We start from the raw sequence: 27631 nt of genomic DNA, 5'->3' as shown, positions 1-27631 counted from the left end.
GTGCTGTGCTATGGAATACCCCTTTGGCCAGTTTGGGTCCTGTCTCTGCTTCCTCCTGGCTTCCCCTCCTCCCTGGCAGAGCGTGAGACTGAGAAAGTCCTTGGTCAGAGTAAACATTACTGAGCAACAACTAAACCATCAGTGTGTTATACAGCATTGTTCCCAGGCTGAAGTCAAAAACACAGCACTGCACCAGCTACTAAGAAGGAGAAAAAATGACTGCTACAGCTGAACCCAGAACAAAGAACTTCTTCCTTATATCTAACCTGAACTTCCTCTGTGTGTGTTTGAACCCATTGCCCCTTGTCGTGTCACTACGGTCCCTGATGAAGACCCCCTCTCCAGCATCCCTGTAGGCCCCCTTCAGATGCTAGAAGGCTGCTTTGAGGTCTCCACACAGCCTCCTCTTCTCCAGGCTGAACAGCCCCAACTTTCTCAGCCAGTCTTCATACAGGAGGTGCTCCAGCCCCCTTAACATCCTTGTGGCCCTCCTCTGGATTTGCTCCAACAGCCCCATGTCCTTCTTATGTTGAGGACACCAGAACTGTACACAGTACTCCAAGTGGGGTCTCATGAAAGCATAATATAGCTTTGTGTCCCTTTCATGCTTCATCAGAAACAACACCCTCAAGCCTGATTATACAGAGGCAAAGGACAAAGAAAGCAAATGACTGCCATGGCTTGAAGAAGACTGCTTCTTTCTGGCCACGGTTGTACTATCCAGAGAGCTCCTCAGCCTTTTTGTCTCTTCTTTCTCCACACACTTCATGTTTTTTCCCTTGAAGTTGTGCCAAATATTTTCTCAAGACAAAAAGGCAATCTGATCTCAGATCATCTTTCAGGCAGCAGTGCAGCAGTGCAGTGAGAAAGAGAAGACATTTTAATCATGATGGTTGTGCTTTTTGGGTTTTACCAAGTTCTGTCATTCACCAAGAAACAATTGAGTATTTCCATGTTTTATGTAAACTTTTTGGAAAAGCAGGATTCAAATTTTGTTTTGCTCCTTAAATCCAGAGAGAAACAAAGACGTGAAGTAAGTGAAACACCTACATGTGCAGTGCCCTTCATATGCAGAGAGACATTGTAGTTAAGAATATATTCCTTGATTTTTTTATTACAGTTGCAGACTGCTTTGGAGTAACAAATCTCATTGACTGGAAACTGTTCTGGTTTCATCTGGGATAGAGTTAATTTTCTTCCTAGAAGCTGGTGCAGTGCTGCGTTTTGGCTTTAGTGTGAGAACAATGCTGGTAACACACCGATGTTTTAGTTGTTGTGAAGTATTGCTTATTCTGATTGGGGACTTTTCAGTCTCTCCTGCTCTGCCAGTGAGGAGGGGCACAAGGAGCTGGGAGGGAGCAGAGGCAGGACACCTGACCCAAACTGGCCAAAGGGGTATTCCATAGCACAGCACGTCATGGCCAGTATGTAAACTGGGGGAGTTACCCGGAAGAAACTGACTGCTGCTTGGGTTGGGCTGTGTATCGGTCAGAGAGTGGTGAGCAATTGTGCTTCACTTTGTTTCTGTTTTTTCTTTCCTCTTTTAGTTATATATATATATCTCCTTTTTATTTCCCTTATCCTTATTAGTATTATGTTGTACTTTATCTTAGTTATTAAAATGTTCTTATCTCAATCCGTGGGTTTACATTCTTCTGATTCTCCTCCCTGTCCCACCCGGGAAGGGGGGAAGGCAGGGAGTGAGTGAACTGCTATGTTTGCTGGCTCGGTTTAAACCACAACAGAAGCCAAAACTAATGCAGCTGCTCATGACTAGTTTCTGTGTTCTAACTGGAATAACTTTGCAGAGAGGAGGATTTGGTAGTTAGTGAAGGAAAAGCTACAGTTTTGGGAATACAAGGAGAGTCGAATGCGGAAGTTTTAACATCTGCCATCAAGGAGCCACAGTGTATACTGGTTTTAACTGTGTCTGCCTGGGGATTTACCTTGTAAATAATTGAATTGAAAAAGTATTTTTATTTTTATGTACACACATAAAAATGTATCTTTTGTATTACATTTTTAATTCTATATTGTTGCCTTTATATATGCAGACTATATATGCATGCTTTTTAAAATAGACATTTCTTCACTATTTTCACAGCAAACCCAAGGAACCAATGTTCAGTGCAGGTAGGAGCTTTTTAAAATTTTTAAGCAGATAACAACTGTGATGATACAATAATGTTTGGGGTTTTTTTTGTTTTCTGTGGATGCCTAGAAACTGGAATTGGGAATCTAAACATGATACTTACAGGCTGATGATGACATATTTTTAAAAAAGTTGATTATTTTGCACTAGTTTTTCTTGGCCCAATGTAAAAGTTTATTTTATAGTTGTATAGTAGAAAAAGGCCATGTCTTCTTACCCCAAATATGTCTTCCCTTTCAAAGCAGTATGAATGTTGTTAGTTATAGCATATGCCAAGTTCCAGCTATGATACAGTCATGTTAATTTAGTTGGAAAAGGAAGCCCTCAACTACTGTTAAAGAATGCCACATCTGTCCTAGAGCCTTATAATAAAATTTGTCAAATTACAAATAAAAAAGGCGTTTTGTTACTACAGTTTTGGAAATCTATCTTTAATTTGAAAATCATTTCATTTTTGCTCACTTACATATTATCCCTGCAAACAGATACTGAAAATTAAACTGCAGGTATAAGTGAAAGCAGTTCATCCTTGTCATTAGACAGTTACAAAGTTTTGAACAATGGTAATAAAGATATGAAGCTGAATAGTGTATATGTAACTGTTACTTTTGTACTGAAAAACCAAGGGCAACTAAAATAAAACCTTTCTTTTAACAGAATTAGGATGGGAAAAGCCCGTATTGATTTATCAGATATGTTATTTTTGTGTATAGTTCCGTGACAGTAATCATACAGTTCTTCGTACATTAAGCTGAAAAAGTAGAAAATCTTCTGTTTAGTGCAGATTGATCATCATCCAACAAAGCTCTTAAGCCAAACTTCAGGGTTTAGTGTAATTGACTTTGAACTCAATAATATATAAAACTAAGTACATACTTAAGTCTCTTGTGAGAATACAATCACAGTTCATGTCCCTTTCATGAAAACTGTCAGTTTAGAAAAAGAAAACTAATTTGCACAGAACGTACTTTTCTTGTGTAACATTCTCCTTCCCTTGCACCATGTAAGCAGAGGTATTTGGAAAGGTATTCTGGAACTTTCCCCATAGATAAAGATCAGTAATTAATCAGATGTGACACTATTAATACCTTTCTGACCTAGATAAAATTTCTACTGAAATTCATGTTGTGGGGTTCTTTCCTAAGAAAGTTATACTTGGCATTTTACTTACTTTAAGCATATAGTTGCATAATGGAGCCTAAGCTAGTATTTTAATGATAGAAGAACTAAACAGAGCCCCTAGCTGGAGGAAAGCGGTTTTGACTGTAATTACCCACTTTATGGTATGGAGTATGGCTCAGGGTTATGTCAAGCACTAGGTTAGCGTCCAGCAGAATATAACCAGACAGCCTGTAGAGCAGGTATTTAGTGAGTTTATTGTATTCAAACACATCTTTATCTAGCCCTTCTGTCTCTGTCTCTGTAATCACAAGGGAAGCGCCGTGTGACTCACTGCAAAGGTAGGCTTCAATTCCAAAACCTCATAGCTCTCGAAGCAAAATGGTGCTGGTGGGATAAAAGGTCAATGCATAAACATCTATTTTCTAACTTGCGCACATTCTGCAATGTTCAAACTTTTCTGGTTCTTCTTAATGAAACAAAAATATTATGCCACCTATAATACAGTCTGCTGAATTATAACCCTCAGGTGCACTTTAGTAATAATAATGGGTTATAATTAGATTCCTGTGGACTTATTCTGAAGAATTTGAATTAGAAAAATAATGTTGAGAGAGCTATATGGCAACACATGGATGTTCACTGTGTTTGAAATGGCATTCTGCACTTCTGCTGAAAACTGTATAGAATTTGCCCCTTTGTTGGCTGTTCTGCTGTTAGCCTAACATGATTATAGAAGCCTTGGTTTTTCCCTTGCTTTTTCTTACTGAGTAGACTGTAGATTTTTCTGAATGTTGAATAAACAGACCTAGGCCTCCAACTAATTTGCCAGTGCTTTTTGCTTAGTGTGATAAAGTAGAGGTACAGTTGGTAAACATACAGTATTGTTTTCTAAAGCTTTAATTAATTTTAGTGTAAATGTGCACATTTTGATGCATGTTTATGTCTGTGATAGAATCGCAGATTTATCTTGCCTTTTAGAGATAGCTAGTTTTTTCACTAATCAGCATCTTTCAGCTTTGCACCAAATCTAAAATTTCACAAAACAAAGAGTGTTTGTTCTCAAGGCAAAGTCTTTTAAAGAGTCTCGGCCTATGTGTATTCTCTGTACAATTTTATGCCTGCAAGCAGTAGCGGTCTCCTTTGCAGATCCTACTGGCATTCATGTGCTTTCTTTGTTCAGTTCAGTAACTGTTAAGCTTTTCAGTTATTTTCCACAACAATTTCAAATTTACAAAGTTGCAGATGTAAAAGATACATTTGTCTGAAAGTTTCACTATTGGTCTGTCTCTGTAGTTTAATGGTTGTCTGTCCTTACACCTGTATCTTCACATTTAGAACTTTGCTGTCTTAAAAAATTAGTTAAGAGGAGTACAAAGAGAAGTATGTACATTGATTATATAGATAATACGTTTGGATTAGTGCCAAAAATAAGTACAAATGGAATTAATACTACCAAAAATAACACTATGTATTTCTATGCCTAACCTAGTCAGCCTAAGTTCCTCTTTATAGTTACGGGAGAGAGAGAGGCATTCTGAAGGTATTTATATACTTGGTATAATTTACTATACCTGCTTTTGGACATCTGCTTAAAAAAGTGATTAATTTGTCCAAAAGTTCCCATTTCTCCCTGTTTACTCTAATACAGAATTTTGGGTGACTAGGTCAAATACTTTCACTGTAGATGGCTAAATGCAAGTTTTGAGTCCCATGCATTTCAGGTGAGAAAAGCAGTTCTATCAATTAAGCTTTTGTTCATTCCTAGACTTTGATAAGCATAGTCAGTGGTCATCAGTGCTGAAAACCTGTTGCCTTCCAGTGCACCAGTATCAGTAGTATTGGCATGTGTTTCAAGCTCATTAAATAGATGTTGCATGCGCATACAAACAGTCCTGTAATGCTCTGCTATTTAATGCTTTACCCTCTATGTTTTATTTTCCAATACAGATCTATTAGAGTAGATTTTTAAAAACAGTTCCAGTATTCTAGCATTTTAACAGGCATCTTAAGCTCCAAGCGTCTGTCACTTTTATTTCATCATCATCACTGCTTCTTTTTAACATTCAGTTTTCCGTTGTTTTCGTTATATGTATGAATTCTGTAAATGAAACTAGAGAGCCCTAGCTGTAACCTTACTGTAACAGATCAGGTAGATCTCTTTCCCAAATGAATTGGTCTAAAGGCAAAATACACATATATTTAGGAATTAGGGCATAGCTATGATGTTTACTTGTTCAACCAATAATTTTTATTAATTTAGTCAGGATTTGTAGAGTATGCATATTTCCAATTAAAATAAAGTCTTAGTTTTCAAATTAAAAAAATAATGGTATAGTTGTTATAATGATACTTAACAATTCATAGCATAATTTTAGCAGTCCTAAATTGTATAATTTTTTTTCATTTACATGATTTTGTTACTTTTGCCCTTCCATTTCCTCTGTGCCCACGATTATTCTGTCTAGTAACTCTACAGATGTCACTGACTCCAAAACTGCTTGATTCGCATGAGAACAAGGCTGAACCCCTTGATCTGCCGATGGAGCAGCAAGAGCCAGCACGTTCTGAATGTGGACAAACTTCACCAGAAGTTCACAGGACACCCACTTTGGCCTTGCCAGTTCCCAAAAGTCCTAGTCAGACCTTCATGGCATTTCCCAGATCTCCTAGTTTTATAAGCCCCATGAAGTCCCCAAGTCAGTACTTCCAGATCTGTTATTAATCCCTGCTTCTCTCCCCCAAAAATATTTCTTACCAGTTCAACACATTACTTCTAGTATTTTCTTCTAGAACTGTTCACTTCTGTCAGCCAATTCAGTTTTTGTAGCTTCTCTCCTGTATGTCATTTTCCTTTCTTTTAATGTGCTGTCAATGTTGTCATTCTTTTTTTCAATGTTTAGTAATTCTTAAAGCATGGGTCTTTTCTGCATGTACATCAGCATGGTTCCTTTTACTCATTGTTTGTGTTCCTTATCTCGAATGTATCTCTAACACTGTATCAAGTGTAAAGTATATCTTTACACTGAGATGCAAAGAATGCGACTGGGTGTTGGAAAATAATTTAGATGCTGATGCTCAACTGTAAATATCGATTAAAAAATAAAATTAATTTAAGTGGCATTTCTGCGTTAATTGTAATCTTTGATGTTTTCCCTTTCATTTTTAATATTTAAAAACCATAATATTGTAACATTATTTTTCACCAAAAAGTTTTGCTTTCAATCCTTTCAGTTTTGTAGTTCTTCATGACATTGTTTAGTTCTAATTCTGCTGCTCAAAATATTTAGAGGAAAAAGGGACTTCGAATATTAAAAAAAAAATTCTGCTTAGTGATTATGATTTAGGAAAAAAGAAGTACTGCTTAATTTCTAAGTTTGAGATTGCATGTTGTTCTGTAATTGTAACACACCAAGCTGTTAAGTGGGAAGGGATGAAGGAGCACTGGAGTTCTCCACTGATGGGTTTTTTGTGTAACATTAAACATTTCTGACCTTTTGTAGAGGAAGGATACGTAAAAATGTTTCTTCGTGGACGTCCTGTTACCATGTACATGCCCAAAGAGCAAGTGGAATCTTACAATTTGGAAGCAAAAGTAGAACTACCAGCCAAGAGGCTTAAGCTGGAATGGGTGTATCCTTTCTGTGCTAGAGGACTACTGGAAATCAGTCATTTCTTAATGATTTGTTTCAAATAATTATTCAAGCTGAAATGTAGCAATATTAAGATCATGGGGTTCATTTCATTAGTGAAGCAACATTCCATTGAAGATAGGTGTTAATTTCTTGAGGCTGCAGTTCTATACCTTTGTGAAGTAAAGGGTGGCAGCTTAAGGATTTTGCTTAAATGTTGCCTGAAGGTTAAGTCTGAAGCATGCCAATTAGCTAAAGATTAAGCTAGTCATATTGCAAAGATGTAGTGAGCTGTGATTATTAATTACAGTATGCATAAAACAAGCTCTGGTTTTTTGCTGATTCCCAGCAGTAATTTATCATCTTAAACTCTGTTTTATAAAATATGCACCATTGTCCTTTAGAGGAAGCTATAATCAACTTCAGTACTTGAATAAGCCCTGAATTGTAGAGTGCTTTGCAACTGATAGGTGCTTAGCAATGAAATTCATAAGATATCGTATATAAGATAATGTTTGGATTTAAATTTAAAACTGTGTTTAAGCACCATAAACAATGAACAACCAGAATTTTCCACTGACTTCTATGTGTGGACATTATTACAGACTTGTGAGAAATGTGTGTTTCATTACATACAGAAATCTTCATATTTCACTTTTAAATGTAATAAGAAAATACATCCTTTATTGAAAAAAGAAATGACATTTCAGCTTTGTATAATCTTAGTAATAGATTATCTGAGATAACACAAGATCTGAGTCTATTTATAATATCTGCTGTCTTTAGAGAAATGAAGTCTTCATAAGGTTTTCTATTTTAGGAAAAAGACTTTTTTTTTTGGTCCCAAACAGTGCAAATAGGAAGTTGCTTTGTCTTCATAAAAAAGAAGACAGGCTGCATATAGTCTTTTTTGGGGTTGTATAAATAGAACTGCATGTGGTTTCAGAATGCACACAGAGTTTCCAAAAGTCCCATTGTAATCACAAGAGATTAATGACAGATTTAGTAACCATTCTTGTTATTTCTATTGCAGCTGAGCCTGTAGGTTCTACCCCACTCTGCTAGAACTGCATAGATAATGCATACAGAAATAACTGAAGATTAGCTAAAACCAAAAAAATCCATGAAATTCATAAACCGGCTGAGATTACAATGATAAATACTGCATGCAGCATTTTACCATCTAATTGTTGTACAGGCTTGCCCCATATATCACAACAGAATTGAATGATGTCTTTTTATACTTATAAGGGGCACCTTGCTTAGGGGGCCTAAGGATGATTCAGGAGAAAGTGTCATGATGCTTGCTGAAACAGCAAAAACACCAACTACAAAACAAAAAAGATTGTCATTAGCAGTGTGTAGGTGGAAGCTGAAGTTAATATTTCAGACTATTATAAGAAGTGATAATTAGAGTAGGTCATAATTTCAGTCTCATTAGTTTCTCACTTAAACTTACTTACATAACTGAGTATTTGCCAGATGGAGTATTATTATTAGTTTGAATATTCATGTCCTTTCCGGTGTGTATCTGTATACCCAGCAGAATCCTATATATAAAGGTTGTCTGTGAATTAAGAAGGTATGAATTAATAAAATGATCTAACTAACCCTAAATGATTACTGAGGATGATGCATATTTTTCCAAAAATACCATGCGAACTTTTTCAGATTTTAACTTATTTGCAGTTAAACCCAATCATGATATCCATACTTAAAAATTACACCCAATGTAAAGGTGTATAAAAGGTTTATTGAAGGTATAGATATATGAAAGACGTTAAAAAAACCCCCAACAAACAAAACCCAAAACAAAAACCCCAAGTAACCAACAACAAAGTAAAGCAAATCACCACAAAAAACAACCAAAAAAATAAGAGAGAGAAAAAAAATCATGTCCAATTTACTGACTACAATGATGAGAAGAAAAGCTGGGGAGAGAAGCATAAAATAATTTACAGGAGAAAGATGAAGCCGGCAGAAAACCTACCAATATTGCAGGCATTCATTCCAGTTAAATTGGGGAAGCTGAGCTGTTTGATTGGATGGTAACCAAAGTGAAGTCGGAGAAAACATCTTTGTAGTAGACAAATCAGCCTGGCTGTGGGATTACAGCCAGAAATGCTTTATAATGTAAAAATAGGGATAGAAAAACAAGATATTGGAGGTGAGATGGGCAAATGGAAAAGGCAAAGCAGACTGTGATGAGAAACAGAAGGATGAAAATCTAATGTGTATAGATTTCAGGGCATACCTGAACCATAAAAGGGTTTTGCAGTCATGTTAGCAGGTATCTGGGTAAGCCAAAAAAGATTCAGGGCACATCAGATAAAATCAAACATGAAGAAACAGAAATGCTGAGTGATGAAGCGTGAGGGCTGGAGCAGAGGTGGTAAAATCTGAGTGAGAAATCATCACAGGGAACATCAGGGTGGGAGCAGTAGTCTGCACAGATCCGTTTGAGACCAGCTCACTTGGCAAGTAGGGGGTTTGAAACAAAAGCTGCAGGCCAAATGAAAATAAAAGGTCAAGATAACAATCTCTGAAGTCCCAACTCGACAAATCCAAGTTGAAGCCACTGAATCAGTGTGTGGGAAATGGTGAGGAGAAGGAGAGATCAGCCCCAGGAGTTTGCATCTGAGAAAAAAGGCTGATAGAAAGAAACGGAGTGTTTGACAACAGCAATCATGCGAAGGGTTGAATGCACCATTGTTCCCTTCAGAAAGAACTGTAAAGAAAGGAGATTTTCCGTAAAGAATGTAATCTTTCCCATTTAATAGCTATTTTTATGCAGTGAGATTTGTTCCTTATGAATGTCTGTATAATGTTTTTACTTCAGTTTTTTGAAAAGTTCAATTTCTTACACTAACTTCAACTGCCTGTCCATTATAAACTTGACTATTGTTGCATTATGGGTATTTTATGTTGGCTTCAGTTGGTAATGGTATCTGGCCTTACAGAGAAAAACAAATTTAAGAAAGTATTGTCCAGCAATCTAGAGTAGTAACTCTAACCTTTACAGACAGATTCAAAATTGATAGTGAATGCTTTGTAATTTGAAGATATTGCTGTTTCCATGTCTTCAAATTTTAATATCTCAAACTTGAAGGCTGAAGTATTTCAAATTTGTGAGTCCATAAGCTGTATTTTTGAATGCACATCTTGATGGTTGTTATGCAGCACTACTTCTACTGCATTTACTGGAAAAAAAACCAGCAAGCTGTTACTTCTAAATTTAAGTAAGATAACTGTTGACTTTGCTTCTTGGATAACATTAACTTGAGAATCTTAGCTTGTCTGGTTTGTTATTGACCACAGAGAATAATGCACAAGTGTCTTCTTAATATCATATAATTGGGGTTTCAGTACTTCTCCATATATTTATCGCAGCCAGTGTCTCCATACTGACTAAACTAGAATGCAGTCTTATTTTGCCAGAATTCTGCTAATGCTGTTTCTCTCTGTTCCCGTAAAAAAGGAAAGCCAAAATAGTTTTAGTCCCTAATGACTCTTCAGAAGAATAAAACTACATAATTTGGCTGAATTAACATTCAGTCTAAATGAGATTATTTCTGAATTAATTCCAGGTTTTTCAGTGGATTAATTTTAGATCAGTGTTGATATGACTAACGTCAGAATCTGGGGCTGCTGCCTTTTAAATACTGCAAAAATGAACTGGAAGGGGTGACGTAACCCTTTCACGGTTTTGTATCCATCTGGCTGGTAATGCCCAGAATAATGAAATCAATCAACCTGCACACAGGATAATGCAGTCAATCCTAATGTAATGCAGGGAGATGTACTGAATGACTTATTAGCGTTTCCATCAAGTCTAAATTCTGATTTTAATTAGTCAAGCAGTGTAAATAGTAAATACACTTGGGACAAAATTAATATTGCCTTAGTCTGGCATTTAGCAAATTCCAGAGGATAGTGAAGGGATAGTATGTCTACAAATTCCTATCTTGTTTACCATGTATTTTCTGTAGGGTAAGTAGGTTTTCAGTAACTCATTAGGTCTCTATTCTAGTAAGGGAAGGAGCTGTGAAGGCTGGCAAGTGCTAAAGCTGTGCTCAAGCCAAGAGCTGCAGACTTCAGGAAATAGGGGGGCAAAGAGTCCATTTTTGTTTTCATTATTTTTAACGTTCTTCATTGGTAGATAATGTTATTCCAGCTTGACCAACATGCTAGCTATGGATATAGAGGTCGGGACTGTCGCAGTAATCTGTATCTTCTTCCAACGGGCGAAACCGTATACTTCATCGCATCCGTAGTTGTGTTATACAATGTTGAGGAGCAACTGCAGAGACATTACACTGGTCATAATGATGATGTGAAGTGGTAAGTCACCTAATAAGCATTCATTTTCTTAACAAAACAGTATTTAGAGTAGATCTACTCATTTTCATTACTGTGTTTTTAGGATGATTTAACATTAACTTCTTCAGACTTTTCTCCTTCCCTTTTTTAAGTGGGATTGAATTAGTCATCTTCACCTGGGTCTGGATTCCAGATACAGGTCCTTTAGGATCTATCTAAACAATGAAACAATCTAAACAATGAAACAGTTTTAATCTCATCTGCAGTCTTCCTTGTAGTCTTCAGGCATATCCATATCATGGCAGATACCTGGTAAACTAGTCCTGAGCAGCCTGGTTTGTCTGCTGCCATGCAGGCATGCCAGCTACAGCTTCAAAGTGATTTAGCTGTGTTGAAGCTTAGAGGATACTAGATATCAGGAAATACCAGTATCATTAAATTGAAATCTAAATAAACATATGGTTTATCTTGACATTATCAGTGCTGAAAAAGAGTACCCAGATTATATGATGGGCTTAATGTATGAAATGAGTTTGACATCCTTTCTTCAGATTAAGCATTATAAAACACCTGTTGTCCCTCAAAGCCAAATATAGACCTGGTAATCTTGTGAGCATGTTTCATAAAATTGAATTATTTGTATATTCTAGTTGTTTTACAAGGAGATTTTAAACTTGGACCTGTTCCATCTCATTTCTTTCTTTCAATTTTTCTGACTCCTTAGATTATTTCAAAGCTTTCAGATTTATTGGAAAGAGGATACCTTTCTGCATTAGAAAGCTGAATGTATTATTGCCACAGTTCATTTGCAGGGCACTTGGCCTCTAGAACTGCAAAAGCAAAGCTGTAGTGAAGGAGCTGTAGTGAAAAAAGAATTGAGAGGATTTAGGGCAAAAATAGACTGAACTCCAGGCTTTAATACAAATTTTAGGTTCTTTTTCATAGAGACATAAGTTAACATTGATCACAGTTTTAAAATATCAGTTAATTTTAGAATCCAAATTCCTAATTTCTGTACCCTGTTCTTGCTTACTGAAGGACTTTTTTTACCTGAAAAGTATTAAGGAAAGTTGGTATCTCCCTATAAAAGTCACCGAGTATATCTGGTCAATACAGTCTGAAGAACAGTGTTTGAGTGGATACATCTCTTTGCTCTGGAAGATTGTCACTAGACATCTGTCATGGTTTAAGCATTGACTGTACTGACCAGATCTCTGCAACCTCTGATTAGAGATGGCTGAAATTAGATAACTAGCTCAAACTGTAAACTCGTGATAAAATAAACTGCTGTCATTTAAATCTTGGTGAGATGAATCCCAACATGAGTGAGACTGGGGCTTGTTTGATACAAGTTTTCAGGTATTAGGACTGAAATTACTGCCTTGTTCATAAGGGAAGAAGAGTTTTCTGAATAAAAGAGCATGAAAATTACTTTTTCAGTTCTGGGTTCATGTTTTTAAAATGTTTACATGTCTGCTATGTGCTTTATATAACTAAAATAGGACTATTTATTATAAGCTTATATAAAAGTTTGATGAAATAGATAATAAATGGCATTAAGTTTGGCCTCTCTCCTTTTTTAGCCTGGCTGTCCATCCTGATAGGATCACTATAGCAACAGGTCAAGTTGCAGGGACATCCAAGGATGGAAAAGTGAGTGATTCTTTTGCTGACATATAGTTGTTTCTATTTCATAAGAATATGTTATTGAGAAGATACATGCTATATTCTTTTCATGTTGTGGTTAAATTGGTCTTACATTTTAGGACTGAATGCAAGGAAAAATTAATTTGAGAGTGCCTATTGCACACTATCAGTTACCCAGTTCCGTTATCAAGATTGGTCAGTGGTTTCTGGTTCCATTACTTGCACAGACTGAAGGTAAATTTGGAGATAGTCTCCAAAAGAGACATAAAAGGATGAGGCTACAAAAGAGACTAGAGGGGTCAGATGGATATGGGGAAAAGGAAGGACAGGAGCAGACATTGAACTATACAGTATACAACTTCATTTCTTACCACAGCTACCAAAACCAAATATAAATAAGGATGGCTTTGGGTTGTTTGCTGGAAAAAAAATGAAATTCTTGCCACCATCTAGGCAAGCATATTTTTCTCTCTTTTATTACCTGTATTATTGCAAAGCTTAGCTGAAGGCTAGGAATTTATTTGAATAGAGTAATATGAAAATTGCTCCAGAGAGCTAAGACAAGTGAGAAAGAATTGGGTACAAGCAGAGGCAGGAAATGCATGAGGAAAGCAGAGTATGCAGCTGATGTCACAGCCAAACTATTGTGATTTTTTTGGTAGATGTCAAAGAAGAATTTTAGGATAAAAACTACTTTAAATGAGGAAACAAAATCCCAGTTGTGCAATTGTCCTGGGTTCAGCTACAGCAGTCATTTTTTCTCCTTCTTAGTAGCTGGTGCAGTGCTGTGTTTTTGACTTTCAGTCTGGGAACAATGCTGATAACACCGATGTTTTTAGTTGTTGCTGGGTGGTGTTTGCTCTGGCCAGGGACTTTCTCAGTCTCGTGCTTTGCCAGAGAGGAGGGGAAGCCAGGAGGGGGCAGAGGCAGGACACCTGACCCGGGCTGGCCCAAGGGCTATTCCATACCACAGCACATCATGCCCAGTGTATAAACTGGGGGGAGTTACCCGGAAGGCCCAGATCGCTGCTCGGGTCGGGCTGGGTATCGGTCGGCGGGTGGTGAGCGGTTGTGTCCTTTTCCCTTGTTATTCCTCTTACCATTATTATTGGTAGCAGTAGTGGTTTGTATTATACCTTAGTTACTGGAGAGCTGTTATCTCAACTCGTGGGAGTTACATTCCTTCGATTCTCCTCCCCCTCCCTCCGGGAGCGGGGGGCGGAAGAAAAAGCGGAGGGGTGAGCGAGAGGCTGCGTGGTTCCAAGTTGCCGGCTGGGCTTAAACCACGACAGCAATATAGGTTTTATGCAAAGATAACTTAGTAGACAACATAAACTATTTAATTTTTTTGTGTGTAGGAGAAATCGCTGGTGTTTATTTTTTTAACTTCGTAAGTGTAATTACCATTTTATTTTTGAAATAAAATCTACAGGATGCTTGAGGAGAATGTGGTAAATAGGGAAGTTTTTATAAAAGCCATTTATATAACAGAGGTAGTGGAGTGGCCTTGAATTTTTTTATTTTATTTTCCCCCCGAGATATTTATTTATGTTAAAAAGCAATTTCATTACTTAGGAGCAAGAAAGACTGATGGCTGTTGTGTTTTCTTTTGTTTTTTCCTGATACTGTAATAAAACAATTACATTTTATTTGAAAGGGTAGGGGGAAAGAAGGGGAAATAAAACACGGCCTTTGTTTTTCTGCAAAGGTTGATGACACTGTGTTAAATTCCTATTTTTAAAATAAAACTTTATCAGCAAGTCCTTCCTGGGGTTCCCTCTAGTGGACTTGAGAAGCATTTCTGTCTCCACGAGTTTGAGCCGGTGTGGGGCTCTGTGGTGTACAAGTCAAAGATAGAGGCGAGGGAGGGGGAACCACGTAGCTTTCATAAGGACATGATCTTGGGCCATTATGTATAACTTGAATTTTATGTACAAACAGCAATATAGTTCTGATTACAGTTGTAAAGAAGTGTCTGAAGATACACTTCTTTTTAACAGCCATTTTTATGACATGGAAATTACATTTTAGAAATTCTTAAGCTTCTTTTTGCATTTCCTCTTTGACACTGGCCAGAGTTATCTTGATTGCTACAGTTTAAACTGATGATCCTGGACCTACAAGTAAATTTCATGGTGAAAGTTCATCAATAATTTTCACTTAGTGAAGAATGTCTCAGTGCCCATTAACTTCAGTGAACTAACTGAGATCGCTGAGACCTGACATGCTGTATGCTCTGGATAGTAAGTCCAAGATACTGGTCCTAGGCACAGTAATCTGCAAATCAGTTATAGTGTATCTGTACTTACATGGGTGAATCTAGGAACTTATGATAATTTTTGTATCTTAAATTGTGATAAAATGGAATTTTTGGGGTGCATTACTACTTTTTAAAATCCTGATGGGGTTTTTTGTCATCATTTCAGCTGTTTTTCTCTGTCTGTTTTATAGCAATTGCCACCACACGTGCGTGTCTGGGATTCTGTAACTCTGAATACATTGCATGTCATCGGAATGGGGTTTTTTGACCGAGCTGTCACTTGCATTGCTTTTTCTAAATCTGTAAGTAAAGTAAATGAATTGTCATATAAAGAATCCTTGCTGAAAAGGTCTTTGAAGTCTTTCAAATTTAGCTTCCTTGATCAAAACAAACTCTTTTCTCTTAGCTTCCTCTTTAGAGGAGGAAAGCTTGCAACCCAGTTGTTTCCAACCGTTTATGATGCTATTAAAGTTAGTGATATCTCAGCAGTCTCAGAGATCTGCATTGTGCTTTTCATAATATGCAGTTAATTTCTTCAGGGGCATGGAGTTGCAAAAAGACTTGTGTTCTTGAGATTTCAGTATCCTTACTACTTACTCTAGCTGCATCTTTTAAACCCCTCACTATGCCTAAAAATGACTGATGAAAGACCTATAGAATGGCCTGTACCACTGATTTTGGATTTTAAAAATAGAAGCTCCCATAGGAGAAGCAAAATCTTTTGCTTGAAAGCAGCATAGGCATATGGATAAAGGATTGTAAAGGATTAGAATCCTGGTTTTGGCCTCATGGCGCCATCTTTGAACTCTAGTCTATCAGGGACGTAAAAAAGAGATGGCATAGACAGCATTCAAGTCCCATATGAAAACATGAGTCCGTAACCTCAATCTGTAAGTCTAGAAGCCCTCCATGTAGATCAGAATCCATAAGCAGTGTATGTGATGGTGTTCAGTTGTCTCGGCAGCATTTTTAAAAAGGAGAGATCTAAATGGTGTATTCCCTAGGCAAAATGTACTTCAGTAAAAGATTCCACAATTAACTGAAATCTATTGATGACAATATTATATAGAAAGTAGAAAAGAGTGAACCAGGGGAGTTGGTTAGGAGCACAAGGGTTTAATCCAGCACAATTCAAGATCACCTCTGAACGATAAATAAAAATAGTAGCAAGGAAATACTGTGTAAGTATCTCCCTGGAAGAAGAAATAGGTACTTAATGGAGGATTCCTCCTGGTAGATGCCAGAAGAAAATGTTTAATATATTTTCTTTATGCTATGATTTCACAGTTATAGCTTAGCCAGTCTTGAGCATCATTTCCCATCCCATAGCAGTGCTGCTTATCTCATTTTAGACAGCCCTCTCTTCAGGTACTCAGTCCTGTCTCTGTCCCACCTCTTGAGTTGCTTTGGCACAGTTATTTTTGTAGCTGTGTCTGAAATGTGTATAGGGGCCTCATTCATCAGGAAAATAACCAAGCAACCTCACATAGAAACAAAACGATGCGGAGTTTGCTTGGGTCTTCTTTTCTCCCAGCATTTATCTGTTCCCCCAACAGACTCACTCCACGATAGCCCAGACTTTTGTGGTGCCTTAGCTGAAGAGGCAGCAGCAAGTGGCTATGCTGTAGATAGCAGAGGAAGAACTGTTTGCTGCCAAAGGAGTGCTTGTGTAACCACAGCCTCATCTGTTCCAGCGAGCTCATCTGCAGTCAAAGCTAATGTAGCTGATGCCAGGAGGCTACAAAAATCATATTTGAATGGGTTGGAAAGCAGTTAGACATTACTTGATGGTTTATTCCACAGTAGACATGCAGCTAGGAGTGAACACCTAAAGAAATTGGGAAAAATAGTCCAAAAAGTACCTTCCAGATACCTACTGTTTGGGGAAAAAAAAGATCTGATGATTGTACAGCAGTTCCCATCACTAGTGAGACTGATGCTGGACATTCTCCCTCAGTTCAGGTGGAAATCACAGTTGGAGTTCCTTATCCAATCATTGGATTCACAGATCTGAAAAATGGGTGCTAACTGGAAAATGTCTAGGAAATATGGTGCATGAAGAAAGATTAAAGTAATTAGGGTCATTAAGATTAGAAAGACTGATAATAGACATAACTATAAAAAAGACACCCGTCAGGAATAAGCTGTTTTCTAATTTTTTACTATGTTCCCTGATTTTGATTGATTATTCCTATATGAAGAATAATGATTTTCCCTGTGTCCATTCCAGATCTGAGAAGAAGTAATTGGATTAAATTACACAGAAAGAAACACAATATAATTATCAGAAAAAACTTTCTTAATAGAATAATGATGTGTCATTTGCCTTTGGAATTTCTGTTACTGGATGTCTCAAAAGAGATGCCTACCTCATTCCTGACAAAGACTGTCTGCAGTTCACAAGAGTTCCTCTTCTAGATACCTTTTTAGCCCCATTTTTCAGTGACTTTATAAATTATTATATTTCATGGAAATCTATGGGATAACTTATAACAGTTAAAGTGTAAATAAGTCCAATCTTTTCACCTACATCGAAGTATTTAAATATTTTGAATGTGTATTTCTATGTTTCTCATGTTGGTTGGGCTATGCATTAATATTTTCCATGTTTTTTCTCAGAATGGAGGAAGTAGCCTGTGCTCTGTGGATGACTCAAATGACCATGTACTTTCTGTATGGGATTGGCAGAAAGAAGAAAAGCTGGCAGATGTCAAGGTGTTGCAATAAGATATTTAGTACTACTTGCTTGTATGTAGATCTGGATTTCTTGTCTAAAATGTTTCTATCTTTAACTTCTTGTGCCTTTCTAAAACTTTCACCTTATAAAAGGCAAAGAACATGAAGGAAGGGAATATTTTCTCTCTGTTGAGATTATCCCAATAGTTTGGGTTGGTTTGTTTGTTGGTTGTTTTTTTTCAAATTTGCTATTGTTGTCGTTTTAGCATTGATTCACAAAGTCTCAGCAGCAATGATAAGAGCATGCACATAAATGAAATATCTTAAACTAATCTTTAAATCTGTTAAACTGAACTTTTCATTATCTGACATGGTTTTGAAGGATAACTTGTGATTCTAACTTGTAAAACCCTAAAATCTTCTGACTTCAAAGTATTCTACCAGATTATCCTGTGTTAATGAATTAATAGCTCAGAATTTGTATTGTACTGAGAGTATCAGTTTAAATAGAGAACCATTTTATACCATTTTTCTTTGAGTTTTAAATTTTGATACAATGTTTTTCTTTTTCTTTCCAAGTGCTCTAATGAGGCTGTATTTGCTGCAGATTTTCACCCTACTGATACAAATATAATAGTTACTTGTGGAAAGTCACACCTTTATTTTTGGACACTAGAAGGGAATTCCCTTATTAAAAAGCAAGGATTATTTGAGGTAAAATATTTCCTTAATTTTATGTTAAAAGTAATGGATAGTCATGCAGAAGGGCTAATAACAACTGATCATTATTAACCCTGAAATTTTGCAGAAGCTCAGGTTGTATTCATGGTATGGCACAGAGAACTTTTCCACAGGTAAAACTTCCTCAATGAAGTTTTGAAATACGATTACCATTTTGTTCCTTGCATTCTTTTTCCTATACTCTTTATGGCAGGCCACCCCCATCCATCCTGGCCTGTCCAGTTGTCCCCTACATGAAATAAAATTACCTCAGGGTTTTTTTTTTGTTTGTTTGTTTTTTGTTGGTTTTTTTTTTTTTTAATTTTGTAAGAGGAAAGACTTGCAAAACCACAGAAATTATGTGAATATGAATATTCTATGTGAATATGAATATTCTATATGAATATTCTTACCTTTTCCTCTGTTCTGCTCAGATACATACACGTATGTAATTCAAATAAAGGTAGAGCTGTCCACTATTTGGTGAATGTAACTAATTTCAAGGTCCTGATTTGGTTTTGTTCTTAATTATAGATGAAGCACAACAGCAGTTGCATGCACAAGTAAGGGATGTGTGTAGTGACTGCAGATAACTCCAATATAAATCCAATAGGGCTTAGTTAATTGCTTGTGAAGTTGTGGCTCACAAGAATAGTCAAAGGAACTATTTTGCCATGTCAATTAATACACTCTGTGTGAAATCAGGAGGAGATGCTGAAATAATGTAGTTAAATTTTGTTACATTTTATTTTAATTTTCATTCATTTTCAACTCCTAAGCTACTTGGACAGATTTCTGCCTCTGTTATGGCTCTGTTATTCTCAGTTGTTGTTGCTACTGGAAAAGTATGGTGGCACTAGTTGAGAACAGTTCTTAGTTTGAGGGAGAGAAAGGCTATGCACACTGGTAGCCAACAAACATTGTAAGTAATGTCTTCAGAAGCTACTAGCTAGTGAATTTTCTTTCCTCACTCTACATTGCTCTGTTTCATTGCTGTCAGTATCTTAAATGCAGGGTCTTGAAGCAACATTTCCATTACTGAGCCTTAAGATTCTTTCAGAAGATCATTTCTTAATTTTTATCTACAGCCAAACTCTCTAATAATATTCTTCTCCTAGAAACTTTGGAGTTAAAAATTACAGTAATAAAGCTTTTTTGCATCTTTGGCCATTTCTAAATGCTTAAAGCCTTTAGGGTTATGCATGATTTGTGCGATTTGGTTTATCTCAGAGCATTCCTGATCTTGTGTTAAAAGTTGTCAGGCCTTCTCACTTGCTCTATCTGGAACTTGTAATTAAGGTTGCAGGATTGGGCCACCAACCTCAGCTGATGCATCTTTTGCCCTTGCAAAAAAACCTGTTCAGACTGTAGAAATGTGTTTAACTTGTGTATAGATATTTAAGTAATAATAGAGCTGTGTAAGACTAAACTAAGTTACTTAAATGCATACTGTTAAATAAATGGGTTGTGTGTTGCTGTGAGTGTGTATTTTTCATAACCATGCAGAAACAAGAGAAGCCAAAGTTTGTCCTGTGCGTGACCTTTTCTGAAAATGGTGATACTATTACAGGAGACTCAAGCGGAAACATTTTGGTTTGGGGGAAAGGTAAGACAAGATTGAAGTTATTAGTGAAATTTTAATACAATACTGTGAATTTTTACATGAGTGCAGCCTCATTTTCAGAAGAATAAGTTTCGTTTATCTTGAGTTCTTTCCCAAGACTAGTTTGGCAGATTATGTCTGGATTCTCCTATATAAGCACCTAAAGAACTGCCAAATGCCATCTGGATTCTCTTCTATAAGCACCTGAAGAACTGACAAACACCTACTAGAGCACAAAATCCTATAGAATGTGCTCCTTATGATCAAATGCTTAATCATAGAGTGATGGCAGCATGTATGGGGTTTACTGATACAAGAAATGCAGGTAGAGTTCTTTTCCTTAATCAATGTGATAGCGAGAAAATGTTAACATAACTGATGATCCCCAGTCTCCGATACTGTCGCTCCAGAGTTTGCAAAAATTATGCCTATTGACATACTTTAAAAAAAGACAACAAATAGCTGTATTTGTTCTCCTATGAAGTCAAGCTAAAATATATGCAGATCTAATGGAATTCCTCAATTTTATTTCAGAAAAACAGATGGATGGGACAAACTTCCTAAAAAGCATTTGCTAGTAAGAAAAGACTTTTTTTAGGTAGTAGAAGGCAGTGCCTGCTGGAAGGCAAACAGCAGCAACATCCTAAACGTTTACTTAGTGCGTAAAATGCCATGCGTAGGAATAAGGAGAATCCCCTGAAGCAGGCCTTATTAGTAAAGGGAGAGGGGATATGAATGACAGCTGCTTATTTACTCAGTGCCTTCACCCAAGATACTCAAAGGATGTAAGAACCAGGAAGCAACATGGTGAATCATTTACACAGTTGAGCCTTACTAGGCTGGTTTTGTAGACTTTTTCCATCCAAGACCTATCATCCAATTATCTCCTTGTGCTTTTGACCAACACACTACTGTTGAGGAAAGGGGTGGATGTAGTGTTTGTAACTCAGCTCCTCTTTTACTTCCCTTTTCTTTTTCCTATGATAGTTTAACGCAAAACACTTGAACACTTTTCCTTTCAAACAGAGTGTAGAAATTGCATAGTCCCATCTCCCTGTTCTTGGTTGTTATTTCAAACTGCCAGCAGCCAAGGGAGATAGTGGCAGCTGCTGGCATGGCAGGGTCAGTGCACTGCTCTGGGGCCAGTTTGCCTTCATGCTGGTAGACTAATTTCTGCCTTGACTGCAAGCAGCCTCTTCTGCACTTCCTCTCAACATCTCACCTCTGCTGGTTCTTTTGGGTTGAGCAAAAATGTTGTTCTTGGTTTTGTATCTTAGTACAGCGTACTTTCTGTGTCTTCAATACTTTTGACTCGGAGTTCTATACTGAAGTAAGGGCTGCTTCCACCAGGTCAGCGTACCCTTAGCAAAAACTTGTAACTGACACATGATATCCACAGATGTGGATAGAAACAAGTGGGATTTATAAAGGAAAAAGGAGTTTTTTCTTCCTAACTTCATCAGCCCCTCACTTGTGCTAAACATAGTTAGCCAAGCTTTGATGCAAGGTGCATATTTCAGTAATAGAATCATCAGTAACCATTTCTTTATACTTCATAATAGTATTGTTTCATGAGAGATGTTTAATCGAATGTAGTTGGTTTTGAAAGTGTTTTGAGTCTAAGAACATACTTGAACAAGCCGTGTGCATCAATAAAGAAATCCAGGCTCTTTCAGAGAGTGATTCAGCACTTTCTGCCAGATGTACAAAGACCTTTAGCTTAGTTGGGTTTTGGTGCAAGCTTGGCATTTGAAGGCTGTGGAATATCCTGGGAAGATAACAAGTGACCAGGTTATGGTTTCTTTGTTGATAAGGGGCATAGTGCTACTGCAGTAGCAGGTATCAAATGGTTTAGCTTAAACACCCACAAAAAGATTTAAATGAACCTATTTTACTTTGTGTTTGAACTACACTGAGTGTGTATGCTTTTAATTTTTGAGACTGGGGGAATGTGCTTTTAAGATGTACTACTTCAGTCTCTTCTGTGGATCTGCACATTTTCGTGCAACACTCCATGCCCACCGTTATTATTGTTTAAATACAATCCTTGTCAGGTAGTAAAGAAACAGAGTGGGGTGGGGGAGGAAGGGAAAAATGAGCTATTAAGCTGAGTATTTCGGTAGCAGTGTCTTTTCTCCTTCTATCTAGGTACCAACAGAATAAGCCATGCAGTTCAAGGGGCACATGAGGGTGGAATATTTGCGCTGTGTATGCTGCGAGATGGCACGTTAGTATCAGGAGGTGGAAAAGACCGAAAGCTGATATCTTGGAATGGAAATTACCAAAAGCTTCATAAAACTGAGGTGATATCATCTATATTGATATTAAGCCATTGCTCAAAATGAAATTTTAGCTGTCTTCTGAAGAGAGCTTTTTAAGTAACTTTTTTTTTTCTTATGGGTGTGTGTTCTGTGGGAAAGCAAATCAATGGGAAAGTGCAGTATCATTTGAGTCATAAGGTGATTCCTGTGGTAGCCTATTCATTAGCATAGTGTTTCCTTTTTAAGATCTATGGTAATTGGAAAACAAATCTTGTATTCATACTTTTTCATATTATTTCTTCCTTTCTTTGCAATTAATAAGGTGAGGTAATTTTTCACTTCAGGGTATTACAACAGCAAAATGTTTTTGTACTTTCCTCTTTTCTAAAATGATGTGAGGATTTTTTTTGAGGTTTTAGTACTTACTTTTTTTTCAATAATTTCTTGGTTAGTCTTGGGTTTTATTTAAAAAGAAATTCCAAAAATGAATTCAATTGTTATGTAGAAAATTAAAATACTAAATCAGAAATTGTTTGGGCAGAACTATATGGCTGTTTACATACTGAATGTAAGAGAACAATCAGCATAAAACTCTGAGGAAGGGTTTTAACTCTATTGTATTGAATGCTGCAAATATACGTGCAGCTGGAATGGCATGTCTGTTTTGGTAATACAGTTTTCAACACAGCACAAGGTATATGCTTGTTGTGCTGTTTCTAACCATGGCATCCTTCTTTTTCTCTTACTCATTCGTACATTCATACAGTGGTATTCCTTATTTTAAGTTCAAGGGAAGGTGTAAAATTTTATATTGGAGATTGGCACCGACTCTTTCAGAACATAGGCTACAATTAAAGAAACATTCCTTGCAGGAAAGTACTAGTGATACAAAGCCTGACACCATCTCTGAGTAGAAATGTTTAGTCTGATATCACGGCTGCGATTAAAATAGGATCAAGTTAACACAGCATGAAGGAACTTTCTCCATTTTTGAAATATTTGGTTTGCCTGTACAAACAGAGTGTTCTGTAGATAAGGTTGTCTTTTCTTGAAGTGTTATAAAGATCGTTATTGAGCTCATGCAAGTTGTTACAAACTTCTGATAGTCAGACATACATATTCATCTATTAATTTGTTTTCTTCTCTGTGCATCATTTATTAAAATGCATGCTAGGCGATATATCTTTAAAAATAGCAACACTTGACAAATTGTCTGACTTATCTGTTTGTCTGTTATGACCACAGATTCCAGAGCAGTTTGGTCCAGTAAGAACTGTAGCAGAGGGAAAAGGGGATGTTGTATTAATAGGAACCACCAGAAACTTCGTCCTGCAGGGCACACTATCCGGAGATTTTTTCCCAATTACCCAGGTAAGCTGTTGCCTTACAAGAACGTTTAATAGCAGTAAACTGCTTAAAGTTAAGTTTCGTAGACATGCATCTATTTGATTCATTATTGCAGTACTTTTGGCAATAAATAATATTAGCAATATACATCTTTCTAAGCCAACATATTTTTCTAATGCTTTAATATATAGTTATAACTATAAATATACAGTAATTATGTATATTTTATAACTATGTATATTGTTATATATTTTTATAACTATATATAATTATATATACTTTATAGCTATAAAATACACAGTAATTTTAATACTGTTTAAACATGTTTAGTTTTGATGGTGCTGTCCTTGTCAAGAACTATTTCTGCTTGTGTAGGGTCACACTGATGAGCTTTGGGGACTTGCAGTCCATTCCTCTAAACCTCAGTTCTTCACTTGTGGACATGACAAACACATTACTCTCTGGGATGCAACCACTCATCATCCTATCTGGAACAAGATTATAGAGGTATAAATTTATTAAACACAATTCTACACTTATAGAACTTCTCGAGTAATTTAGCTTTTTCAAAAAATAATTGATTAAAAATATCTTGGGGTGGGGGGGGAAAGAGAGTCAAAAGATTTGTCTTTTTGAAAATGGATGTAAAACTCTTAAAACCAAGAATTATAACCCTGGGTTACATGGATCCATGTGCTATATTATATAGAAGTGTGGGTTTGGGGCCTTAAAACTGGTGTTGATAAGACTTTCTGAATACAACAGATCTGCAAGAAATGTATGCTGCTGCATCAGGTTGAAGCAGTCTTAACAGAAGAGCATTTGCCAAACCATCTTTCATAGTATCCCAGTCCAGTGATATGCACTTGTTAAAACATCCTTGCTTGGTGAATGTGGAAAATGGAATTTATTCTGTCTAACCAAGGTCATATGTTCTAAGGTCCATACTTTTGTTGAGCTCTAAATTAATTGGAGAGACCAAATCAACAGTTCTCCTGCCCCACAGATGGAACCATGTTTCCACAGTTTGGTGCCTTAGTTATAAAGACAGATTGGTCTGTAGCATAAGAACTTAATAGAAAGGAAAATAAAAGTAGTTCTTTCATTCTTAAAAAAAAAGGAAATCAGTAATAGTAAGGGCTTGGCCTAAGAATCAGGCAGATAATTGCATTTTCCTACCTCCTAATAATTTCAGGGTTTAGAATAGAGTCACAGAATAGTTAGGGTTGGAAAGGACCTTAAGATCATCTAGTTCCAACCCTCCTGCCATGAGCAGGGACACCACACACTAAACTATGTCGCCCAAGGCTCTGTCCAGCCTGGCCTTAAATGCCTCCAGGGTTGGAGCATTCACAATTTCCTTGGGCAACCTATTCCAGTGCCTCACCACCCTCACTGTGAAGAACTTCTTCCTTAGATCTAACCTAAACTTTCCCTGTTTAAGTTTAAACCCGTTACCCCTTGTCCTACCACTACAGTCCCTAATGAAGAGTCCCTCCCCAGCATGCTTGTAGGCCCCCTTCAGATACTGGAAGGCTGCTAATGCTTACAAAATGTTTCATCAATCAAAGCAGAATGTAAATAAAAGGTGAAATAGGCAAAACTATATTAATGTGATTTGGACTTAAAAATAAACTCTCTCCTCTTCATTCTTTAAGAATGCTGTAGTTGGGCCTCAAGGGAATGGTCAAACCTTGAGATGCACCAAAATCTTAATGTGCTTGCAATGTCTTGAACTGCTACCAGGATGTCAAATGCAAGATCAAATAGATACCAGCACACTTAGGTTACAAACTTCAACAATAAAACATATTTTTAGAAAAAGTGAGCAGTTACAAACCAAATTTTCCTGGACTTTTCTTGGTAAACTCTCTAAGAAATGATAACCCTGTGCCTTTTTTGTTTTGAAATACAGCAGTAACAGTGCACTGTATTATACAGTAAGGAATATGAACACACTCGATGATTGTAGAAATTCTTCACATGCAATTCAGAGTGACTCAAACAAAGATACAGCTGGAAACTTATATAGACCTTCAGCATAGGGACTTTTTTTGTGGAGACTTAATTTGGTTATTTAGAAATGGTGCATGACTGGTTTTGTGCAAGCCTTGTTTATAAATATCCTGAAGTGGAGAATAAAATCATTGGTACCATCATTTATGCTTTCCTAATAAGTTTCTTTTTTGTCAGAAAGAAACCCATTGTGTAATTCAATTTCAGGTATTACTGTGATCCTTTGCTCAGTTTAAATGAGTTTGGTTTTGTATACTTGTGTACATGCTCAAACCCACTGTGGAACAGGAACAAATCAGATAAGCTGCTGTCTCAGAAATAAAGTTACTTAAATAATCATCAACTCAAAAAAGGACATAATTTCCATTGTCTTATCCTTCATATCCTCTGAAAAACAGAGCTGGAATTTAGCTGATTATGACCTACAGTGAGCTTCAATTAATACTTAGCTGTGGTTTTGCAAATGTAAGGCACTCTCTAAGAAACTGTTGTTACTGAAACAATTAAGAAGATGCTTTATTTACCTTGATTCTTTTAAAAGGCTAATGGCGACAGCAGTAGGACTGTTAAACTAGGCTTAGATTTATTTCTTTTCCCCTCCAAGTACACACTGCTTCATTAAGACAAGATTTCTATTACCAGTCTTAATGATAATCCTTATTAACCACTTGAAATGCATGAGACTGTTTCATAAATCAGTCACTGATTATCTAGAGTAAATAAATCATTTCATGTTAACCTATTTCTGTCATAGAGACCTATGTAAAATCTTTTTAATGTGGTTATGAGTACAAGTTACTGCTCAGATTACATTCACTGTTTGAATCTCCAGTTTGTTCAAGAGAATATTTTAGCATTCACTATGAAATTATACTTTTTAAAAATTCACAATTTTTCCTTCCTGGACTAATGAAGTGGTTTAGAACATGCATATAGAAATCCTGCATCTCGGCAATGCTCTGAAATTTCTTCAGTGTTAGTAATGACTTTGAAATTATTCACTTGTTTAAAATCAATGAGAATATCCCTTATACCTAGCCTCTAGGGCTAGTAATTGTAAATTGGTAGAAATGCAAACAAATTTACTAAAATGGCTACAATGTGATACTGTTTTAGAATATAGAAAATCAAGGAGGTAAGCATTTCTGTGAGATATATTGCTGGATTATTATTTTTTTTTCCTTACCTACCAAAAATAACTTTAAAATGCATCAGGAAAAATAAGCTGTTTATTTTGGGACTTTCTGCAATAACATGAAGAGTTCCAGAGCTCATTCTTTATAACTGAGCAAGTATTAGAAAGAAAATGCTTACCTGTTTTTTAGGCATATGTTTAAATTGTAAGAAAAACAACTGCAGTTCTGCCTCCGTAATAATACTGCAATTTTGTCGCCATAATAATACACTATACAAAGTAAAATGTTTTAAAATCGCATATCAAAACACCTTAATCTCCCACTAAGCTGCAACTGGCAGGTGCTGAAAAAGGTGTCGGTGTGTGTAGAAGCTAAGCTTTACCCCTCCACGCAAAGTGGTACATACCTTTGTTGAATAAGGTACTTGCTTGTCCTTTAGACAGTAGGTAAACTGCAGCTTTGGTACTTAATTCTTAGTTCAGCTCTAATTTAATAAGTTATTTTTATCTCTTACTTGTTTGTGATTTGTTGAGAAGCTGCCTTTGCCAATGTTATTGTTATGAAATCACTTGCCAAGTTATTTTTAGATAGTGAAGAAAAGAAAACAATGGCCTTGTATGGAGGGGGAGGGGAATATATTGGGTAATAGTTCAATTAGTTAAAAAGACTTTTTTCTCTTAAGATTGTATTTAAGAGGAAAATAAAAGACCAACAAACAAACAACAACAACAACAACAAAAAC

At 36.5% G+C, this 27631-nt stretch overlaps 1 protein-coding gene across 1 annotated transcript in view; it reads left to right on the top strand.

Annotated features, from left to right (window-relative positions):
• EML1 (echinoderm microtubule associated protein like 1) overlaps positions 1-27631 on the top strand; it is a gene marked incomplete at its 5' end in the record, with an annotated part of 45422 nt that overhangs the window by 7552 nt on the left and 10239 nt on the right. Inside the window, 11 exons of the mRNA XM_010021421.1 lie at positions 2105-2133; positions 6775-6904; positions 11095-11244; positions 12807-12876; positions 15322-15432; positions 17750-17845; positions 18386-18520; positions 20033-20132; positions 22278-22432; positions 23636-23761; positions 24113-24244. Coding sequence (XP_010019723.1) covers positions 2105-2133; positions 6775-6904; positions 11095-11244; positions 12807-12876; positions 15322-15432; positions 17750-17845; positions 18386-18520; positions 20033-20132; positions 22278-22432; positions 23636-23761; positions 24113-24244 — 1234 coding nt within the window. The remainder of the gene's footprint in view (positions 1-2104; positions 2134-6774; positions 6905-11094; positions 11245-12806; positions 12877-15321; positions 15433-17749; positions 17846-18385; positions 18521-20032; positions 20133-22277; positions 22433-23635; positions 23762-24112; positions 24245-27631) is intronic.

Source organism: Nestor notabilis, unplaced genomic scaffold (assembly GCF_000696875.1).
Source record: "Nestor notabilis isolate BGI_N333 unplaced genomic scaffold, ASM69687v1 scaffold12929, whole genome shotgun sequence".
Classification (NCBI taxonomy): Eukaryota; Metazoa; Chordata; class Aves; order Psittaciformes; family Psittacidae; genus Nestor; species Nestor notabilis.
The sequence above is the reverse complement of the archived record's forward strand: the minus strand, read 5'-3'. Positions and strand labels throughout refer to the sequence as shown.